We start from the raw sequence: 8,880 nt of genomic DNA, 5'->3' as shown, positions 1-8,880 counted from the left end.
CGCCGCCACCTCGCGGGGCGGGGCGAGGGGCGGGCTGCCCGCCGGCCCGCTCGCTTTCAAAAGTCGCTCGGCAGTCAGGGCTTCCTCTTCCTTCTTGCGCCCTCCCTTCCGGCCCCGTCCGCGGCGAGAGGCAGCCGCCCCGTCCGCAGGTGAGCCGGGGGTCCGTGCGGGGGGCGGCGGGGCTGTGCCCAGAGCTGCTCGGGCCGTGAGGGGCCGCGGGGCCGCTGCTCGGGGGTAGTACGAGTCTTGGCCGCCAAGGACTTGCTGGCGGGGAATACGGGTGCTAACCCTGCTTGGTGTCACTCTACAGCGATGGCGTCTTTGAAGGCCGCCGACACGTCCTTCTTCAGCCTGAGCGACGTAAGAGAGAGGATGCGGGAGAAGAAAAAGGGTGCCTTGAGGACTGCGAAGTTGAATGCCTCGCTTGTATCCAAAATCAAAACGAAAATCATTAGTGAGTGTATTTTGCGTTGCAGCGCGTGCAGGGGCTGGCAGCTACATCAGCTTGGAACTGTGCCTTTGGCCGTGGCGGTGGGCGGCAGTCTTGGCAGCTTCTCTGCCCGAGGGGTTTCTACTGAATTCAGTGCCCTGCAAATGAGTGTTAAGTGTCACTCAAGGTGTCCAAGGGTGTCTGAAGTATCTGTGACTGGCAGGTTTAACACAGAACCTCTGGAACAGCAGCTTGGGGCGTCAAAGGCTGCTCAGCAGCATCTCAGACGACATCAGACATCTGTGTTTGGGAAACTGAGTCCTCAGGGTCCAAATAGCAAAAACAAGAGGTGTGGAAAGTATTTTAGTGTATATGCAATCCTGTGCAGAAGCTAGCCCAACTGTGACTTGTTTTTATGGGGGAAATAATGCAAAGATAGCACATGAGATAATTTGGACTACCTTGAAAAAATTAGATATTTCTATTACTCTTATTTAATGGTTTTGAAATTGGGAAACATGGCTCTAAATCTGCTCAAGGACAACTAGAGGAAAATAGGTTTTTCTCCCACTTTTTGGATAGAGATGAGGACTCAGGTGGCATATTCAAAGCCAGAAGCATATCTTTTCAAACTCAGCACCTGAACCATGCTATCATGCATTAAGAATTGAAGCAGTAGCTTGCCACCTGAGCATGACCAACTGAGGATGAAGAGGGTGTCTGAAGTGTTGCAGGTTATTATGGAAATTTTGTTCCTGCTCTTCTCTGGAGACTTCTATTGCTGGAAGGAATTATACTGCTGTTTTTGTGTGTGGGCTGTTGAGTTGTAGAGATCCAAATCTAAGGAAAGCTATTCTGGAAAGAGAAGAAGAAGTATGATGAGGGAAGAGGCATGGATGAAACCTTGGATGCTGATTCTGTGTGATATCTCTCTATCTCTTACAGACAACTCTTCTACTATTAAAGTCTCCCTGAAGCACAACAATAAAGCATTGGCTCTGGCCCTCAATGCAGAGAAAGCCAATGCACAGCGGCTCACCCGGGAGAAGACCATCTTACAGAAGGAGGTGGAGCAGTGCCACTTCCAGAACGCTGTGCTGCGGCACAGGCTCTCCTTCCAGGTATGGCACTAGCAACGTGGCTGGCATGGGGAGGTGTGGTAGGCAAGGCATGCAGCACTAGCATCTCAACCTTGGGAGGAGTGACCTGTTGCTGATTGTCCAAATTCTCAGCATATGAAAAATGTCACCATTCATTTGCTTTTTTTTTTTTTCACAAGCTGTGTTCTCCCCAGTTCCTTGCTCTAGCTACCAATATCCTTGTTGGAATAGATGTTTTAATTTAATGTCTTTATGGTTTCTCTCTCTTTTATTACCTCAACAGAATCATATCTTGAAAGAATTTGAAAATCTTCTGGCTGCAGTTAAGATGGCCCGGCTGTCTGAGGTAAACCATGGGAAACATGAGCACACCGCTCTGGGAAGGGGGCTTTGTTTGTCTCTGTTTTTTGCTTTGTGTTGCCTGCTCACTGCAGTGTTGGATGCTTAAGCTGTTTTTATTTGCTTGCTTGAATTATACCGGCTGCATCCTTGTTTTTAGCTTGATGTTAAGGATTTCTGCAGTAATTTATTTGTTGGAAGGGCTACAGTTTTAAACTGCTTTCCTCTAGGTCGTTGGCTGTATTGGCCGGTAGGCTCTTCTGCTCTGACACGTTATGACTTCTTTTCAATTTATTTTTTAAAGTTTTGCCATGGCAACTTGGGATAGGGAATAGGACATTTTCCCTATGTCCTGTCTCATGGGTGGATGGGGAAAATATTCCTGCTTCCTAGTCTCATATTATCTGAACTGGTTTAACTTCATCCTTAATCTTGTGGAGACAGAATCTAGTTATTTCATAATTTTTTATTTCATAATTTATGCAATTTTAAATGGGAGTGGGTCACTGGCAGCATTTTACATTCTTTCCAGAGTGAAACTGAGCTTCTGCTGTTTCTGTGCATGAGGCTGCACTAAGGATTGTAACAACTTTAACCCATTCTTCTATTTCTCTTCCTTCCAGTTTCATACAAATTCTGCATCCTTTTCCAGTGGCCAGAAGAGCAGCATGACTGAAGATTGCTGGGCTGATGATATTGCAGATGGTCATCTTCTGAGGTGGGCCTTAAAATGATATCAGCAAGCTTGTCCTGAATTTCTAGATGCTAAACTTCATGTGTTTTATGTGTGTGCCCAGTTGCCAGTTTTATGTGAGATATCTTCTCTGAACCTCCACTGCTTGATGTTTTCCTTTACTCTGTGTCTTTCTGCTGCCACTCCTTGTCTTGTTTGTCCTAATGCCAAGTCTGTGCAAAAGGTGGTCCTGCCTTTTTTATTTGAGAGTGCATTACTTTTGGGTAGTTTTCCCCCTGTAGCTGGTGAGCACTGCAAGATTTCCTTGAATGAGTGAATGCCATAGCTGGCCACTTTGTTTGTTACATATATATGCTTAATAGTCACCTGCTTGTATGATGTAAACTTGTATTCTGGAAAAATGATCAGAGCAGGGTCTCTTAAAATGTATCTGAAGTTCTGTTTCTCCTCTGTTTAGTCTCCCTTCAGAGCACAGGGGAGTCCTTGGGGTTGCCCACACGTGTAACACCAGGCAGCTGCGTTGGTGTTCCACAGCAAGGTGAATGTGTGATCACAACCTGTGTGCTGAAAGGCCTTTACTTCCTTGTTCCTTCAGTGTATTTTTCTCCTACTTCTGTGTCCACAGCAGTGTGATTTCCTTATGTGTTGTGCTTGCCCAAAAGTGGGAAATCTCTCCTGCTTGGGCAGTGTGTGTTCTTCAGCACTTGGAGACTTGAGAAATATATTTTGTCAACTGATGGAGGTGAAAACTGTAGCTACTCTGCTGGATTCTGGGGCTGTCATATACATGGAACATGCTCCATTGCTGTTATTCCTTCTCACCAGGGCTACAGGGATACCAATGAGGGTGCGCATTTCCAAGCTGTGTGATGCAGGACAGCAAGGTGACAGCTCCACAGCAGTACAAACATCCTCAGGAGAACTTCAGAGACCTGCTTCTAATGAGCCCCTGAAAATCGTGCCTGTTGCCTCCAAAGACACTTTGCCACCACAGCATGCTGAGGAACCTCAATCCCACCAGGAAGAGAATGGGAAGAATGTCACCGAAACAAAGGAAACGCAGGAGGCTTTTCATGACTCTTGCATCTTTGGAGGTAAATTTGCATCTTTTGCTGTTCTTCTGGTATGGCTTTGTGTATCTGTGCTCAGAAATGCATGAGTGCAGTGCCAGAGTTCCAGTTAGCTCCTAACCATGACTCCAATAGCTAGTAGGAACTGCATGCTTCCCGGTGCTGTTATTGCTGTAGTTACTCGTATCCCAGAATGGGATGTGTTGCTGTGGATATTTGGCATGTTTGCGATAGTTCAAGATTGCAAATCAGGCTTTTTGAGCAGTAAGCACTGAGCTTACATAAGATTTTCAGAAATGTCTGAAGGTGCAGAATCTGACTAGATGCACAACTTTTCCTTGTGGATTTGCCATATAAGTAATAACTCTTATATGGATCATGAGTGTTCCTAAATATTATCGCAGATTACGGGATTTTGCTTTGGAATGTCTTTTTGTTCAGAGGGGGAGCCAGATGAGCAATTCTGTTACACAGAAAGTTTGGGGAGTCTCTGTAGAGACAAAATCATGTTTTTCTATGCTCTGGATTTGTGGCAGTGTGTGGGGCAAGGCTTTTCGTGGTATTGGGAAAGCTGGCATTTGCCTGCCGCATTTCTCCATCTTAGGAATGAATTTTGTCTTTCCAACAGAGGTCTTGTGCACTACCAACCAAAATCCCAACAGTTTCCCAGCGCTTGCCTGGGAAAGTCATCGTCTTTCGTATGAGGCTGATGAGATGGCAAAACATTTCCTTGATCGTCTCTCACAAGGGCACGTTACTCAGAGGAGAAAGCGTTCCACCCTATTTGCTACAAGCACTCCATCTTCTGGTGTGGGTATCTTCCCGCGAGTCAGTTCCACTCAGGCTGCTTTGTGTAGTGTCGCAAAGGACAGCAGCAGCTCCAGCAACAACAACACACAGCAACAGCTGAAATCACCCAGCTCCCTGGCTTCACCTACGCAAACCAGTGTTATTTCTGATAGAAAATCTGTGGGTAAAGAGACTTTCTGTGATCAGCCACAGGCTAAAGAAACTGAGTGTGGTGTTGAAACGGACTCCACCTATAGCCAAGTCCCTGCGTTTGTTCCTATAAAGGTTAAAAGCAAAGGTAGTTGTAAAACTGGTGAGAAAATGACTGTTAAAAGAGCAAGCACAGGAAAAAAGAAAACAAACGCAACTAAAAACAGTGCAGAAAGTAGTCCTGATATATCTCAAAGTGGAGAGTGTGCTCAAAATGCAAAGAAACTTCTTCAGCCCGAAGTTGCAACACGCTCTACTGAGTCTGAAGTTTGTGAGGTGGGGCAAAAGGCCTATGTGGGGGCTTTTGACAGCAAGAACAGAGACTGTAGTGTGGAGCACCGTTCCCACTCTCCTGATAGGATCCGAGATCTTGAAAGTACATTTGTGGTGAATCCAGCACAGCTGCCCAGTCTTGAAGGTGGTGACTTAATGCAACAGGTTAAGAAGGGACCTATCTTTGAGATCCAAAATATGGAGAGTTTATTAAAAAGCCCAGTTCATACTTTTTCAAGTCATGAAATTCCCTCAGATGATTCCAGGCCACAAAATTCACTTTTCTTCAGGAAAGAGACCTCAAGTGCCTGTGCTTTGCAGGAGGACTCAAGTGTAAACAGAAAGAGCATCAGACAGCAAACCAACAGAAAAACTAGAGTAATTAGGCAAAGAGTTGATTCTGATGAGGAGTATCTGCCAAAGAGTGTGAAGATACAAAAGGCCAAAGCTGAAGAACATCCTAAAAGAAGCCAGACAAGGAGGAAAACTGTCAGGTTAAGCAATTGTGATCAGAGAAACGAAGTTGATGTTTTTGGGCCCTGTACAGATGTTCAAGGAGTAGATGAGGAGAGCACAAAGGATTTGCCTGGTAATGTTAAACGTAACAGGAAAACTTACATTGTTCACCCTTTGGATCTTGCAGGAAACTTGGGTTGCGTCCAGACAGAACTTGATGGGGGTGAAAATGTACCTCCCAGGTCAGTTCCTGGTATCAAACCTAGCAAAATCCCCAGAGCTGCTAAGAACTATCAAAAGAGCAGTAAGAACCAGACAAGAGGCCTTCAAGAAGAAAGGCAAGCTAATGTTGACAACAACATGAGTGATTTGAAAAAAAAAGCCTGTTGCAAACCCAAGCCTCAGAGAAACAACTCTAGACCTCCAGAGTCTGATACCCTGGCCAGACAAAGTGATGGTGCCGATGTTCTCACTGGAAGTTCAACAGAACTTGCACCCAAGCAAACTGTCCCTACGGGGAAGTTTTCCTTCATTACAGATCTGCTGTCTGAGCCAGATGGCTTCCTGGAGGAGCAGATACCTGAGATATCACTTACAAATACTCTTATGGACCTTCCTAACAATCTTGAATCCTCCTCTATGACCAGTTGTGCAGCTTTGCCTGTCAGCTACAGGCTTACTGAAGTACCAGTTTCCAAGAGCTTGAGTGCTGAGGGCAACAGAATGCCAGAAAAATCCCCTGTTTGGCTGAAAAGCTCCCTAATATTTAAGGAGAAGACTGCAGAGGAAATACCTGGGGAAACAAGTTCTCAGTCAAGTTCTCAGAGCTCATCTTCACAGGAACCTGGTAGGTGGTAGGCTGGGGAGGGCTCCTGTGTTTGGAGATGAGAGGAAAAGAATCCATGCAGCAAATGGTTATATTTTATTTCTTTTCTTTTTTCAGAGTTAAAGATCAGTCTCCAGTCTGATCATTTATGCTTCCACTGGTGCTGACCAGTCATTTCTGTGGCTGCATTTGCTTCTAGTTTATCAGCATTCCTATGAGAATTGCTGGCCATTTTTTCCACTTGTGGATATTGGGAAAGACTAGCAGCATGTGCTGCAAGTCTTGTTTTACCACTGTTGTTATCTGCAGAGCATGTGTATTAATTTAGAAAATCAACTACTCAAGCAGTTGAAAAGTCTAATTTGATGCTGACCCTGCTTACTGGAGTCAGCATTATTGGGCACAGAATATGAAGAAGATGGCAAATTTTTGGTCCAGAGTGGTTAGTGCTGCAAGGTTTCAGATTTCATACCTCTAGGTGAGATCTTCACTGGAAATTAATCAGGAGCTAACTTAATTTTTTTTTTTTTTAAGAATTTGGAGGGTGTATCCCTTGGCTGGTAATACAGTAGTTAAGCTGATCCTTTTGAGGAGTTTGCTATTAGTGGATGCTCAGTAAAGAGAGTAATTTCATGGGGTTTTTCTTTCTGTAGCTGTTGACAAACAGGCCTGTTACAACTAGAGTGGGCTGTACTTTGTAGAGAGGGAGTAAGTTTGTTCTCCTGCCCTCCTTTTTTCTGACTTCACTTTGAAAGCTGCAGTGAACATTGGCGTGGTCGTCTTGCTAGAAGTTGGTAAGTTGCTGGTAGGTTGTTTGTGTGCCATAAGCTTGCTCTCTCCTCCAGGCTGTAAGCTCCTGGGCATTACAACTATCAAATATATTTTTTGTATCATTTTTCTACTACACCAGGGCCCATGATACTAGCAGTATTCATCATCATGGCTAGGCTTCGCGAACGAAGATTTAGGAAGGCTCTATCGACATTTGTTACAATTAGTATTAGTAATCTGTATTTTTTCACTGAGGAACCTAATTTGATTTATAAGCTGACTTTTGAGGAGCAGGTCTGGTATTTTTGGATTAAAATGGTCTCCTGAGTTTAGAGGGAATGTGATTTGGATTCAGGTTTGTGCAGTGTTCAGAGAAATGTGGTAATGCAGTCCTTTCTATTTGGCAGCTGTTATTTTTTAGGATATCTGGAAATTATTTGGAATCACTTTGATCAACTCATGTGAATGTCTCCCTTTGCAGAGATCAGACCACTGCAGGACTTGAACAATACCGGGATTCTGTCCTGCTCCATCTCAGAAGAAGTATCAGGGCGCTCATCCAGGCGGAGACGGAAACCAGCCTGCTATAAAGAACCAAACCTCAACAGGTTGGGCTTTAAACTATTCCTTCCAATGACTGCTCCCATGCTGCAACACTTGCTCTGCTCTCATGTGTTCACCCTCCAGGGCTGGATCCTCTGTTGCTTTGTTTAAGTTCCTCTTACTCTTTGTGTCCTGTGGTCCTTCTACCACAGTGTGGTTATGCCAAAATTCTGCATCATCACGGGATGGATGTGTAGGCTTCTGGTAACAAGCTACCAAAGATGTTATTTCCCTTGTTGAATGGGCATCTGTGGTACTCCAGTGCTAATGAGGCAGGAGCATGAGGATAAAGTACAGAGTAGATAGAGATGGCTCAGCAAAAGCCTTGGTTTCATTTGCATTCTGCGATGGATAAAGTTTTACACACCTGAGTAGTACTTTCCTCCTGAGAGCAGGCTGTATCTATATTCACTTTTTCTAGCAGATATGAGTTCCTAAACAAATAGCTGCATCTTTTCCCTAAGAAACTGTAGATTCAGTACATCCAATGGCTATTGGACAGAATCATTTAACTCCTAAAATAATGACTTTGTTGTTATGCTACAGGGTAGTACTATGCTTTTTCCCTGAAAAGTGTCACAGTTTGAACTTTGTTTGAATAGCTGGTTATATTGGGTCAGAAGGTACCCTGTAATGGACAAGGAACAAACTGTACCACTCAATCATCTTATAGGAGAAGCACTGCAGTAAAATCAGAAACTTTGGGGACTAAAATCATACAAGTTTTCAAGGAATCCTTGATGACTCAATGTAACCCTTTTGGTTCTGCAGAAAACTGAGGCAGGGTGACCCATTTACAGACACTGCGTTCCTCTGCTCTCTTCGCTACAAAAGAAAAAAGAATCCTGTTAAAGCCAAGAGAACGACCCAGAAGATGAAAGAGGAAGAAGAATGGCTTCCTGAAGGACGTCCCAGTGCCAAGGTAGGTAAGTTTATAACAACAGGAACAAGTCAGGATGAAAATAACAGTTGAATAGGCAACCTCCAAGTTCCTAGAAGCTTCTCTGTCCAGCCGCAATTGAAGAGGCCAGAGCACAGATGGAGGTTGCTGACCAGACAGCTGAACTATTCCAACCAGTGCAGCCAAAGGACTGATTCAATGAATTGAGCTTTGCACTGCGGATTTCTTCTCTTTTGAAATCTTTGGGACTCATGGGGTGGGGAGAGTGTTGAGTGGATGTCTGTTGTAATGGTGGACACAGCCCTTACATTCTGTATGGTTAGCTGCTCACTGTCTTCTGCTTCCTTCCTGTGCTCTCCCTTAGTCCGCTATATAAAGCTTGCCACAGTGGAATATGAGCCCTGTACCCAACTGCCCT

At 44.6% G+C, this 8,880-nt stretch overlaps 1 protein-coding gene across 2 annotated transcripts in view; it reads left to right on the top strand.

The window, feature by feature from the left end:
- LOC113993416 (shugoshin 2-like) overlaps nucleotides 1–8,880 on the top strand; it is a 37,443-nt gene that overhangs the window by 26,735 nt on the left and 1,828 nt on the right. The window contains exons 1-9 of one of the 2 annotated variants that reach the window (XM_027731513.2): nucleotides 66–149; nucleotides 311–454; nucleotides 1,376–1,551; nucleotides 1,814–1,876; nucleotides 2,493–2,587; nucleotides 3,389–3,657; nucleotides 4,262–6,208; nucleotides 7,440–7,566; nucleotides 8,333–8,483. In XM_027731513.2, the coding sequence (XP_027587314.2) occupies nucleotides 313–454; nucleotides 1,376–1,551; nucleotides 1,814–1,876; nucleotides 2,493–2,587; nucleotides 3,389–3,657; nucleotides 4,262–6,208; nucleotides 7,440–7,566; nucleotides 8,333–8,483 (2,970 nt within the window). In that variant the 5' untranslated portion in view covers nucleotides 66–149; nucleotides 311–312. Of the gene's footprint in view, nucleotides 1–65; nucleotides 150–310; nucleotides 455–1,375; nucleotides 1,552–1,813; nucleotides 1,877–2,492; nucleotides 2,588–3,388; nucleotides 3,658–4,261; nucleotides 6,209–7,439; nucleotides 7,567–8,332; nucleotides 8,484–8,880 lie in introns of those variants that run through there. The other variant, XM_039388010.1, reaches the window with a different exon arrangement.

The sequence above is a fragment of the Pipra filicauda genome, unplaced genomic scaffold (assembly GCF_003945595.2).
Source record: "Pipra filicauda isolate LSUMZ 115617 unplaced genomic scaffold, ASM394559v2 scaffold5_size6683894_pilon, whole genome shotgun sequence".
Lineage (NCBI taxonomy): Eukaryota > Metazoa > Chordata > Aves > Passeriformes > Pipridae > Pipra > Pipra filicauda.
Note: the sequence above shows the minus strand (reverse complement) of the source record. Positions and strands in the feature narration are given on the sequence as shown.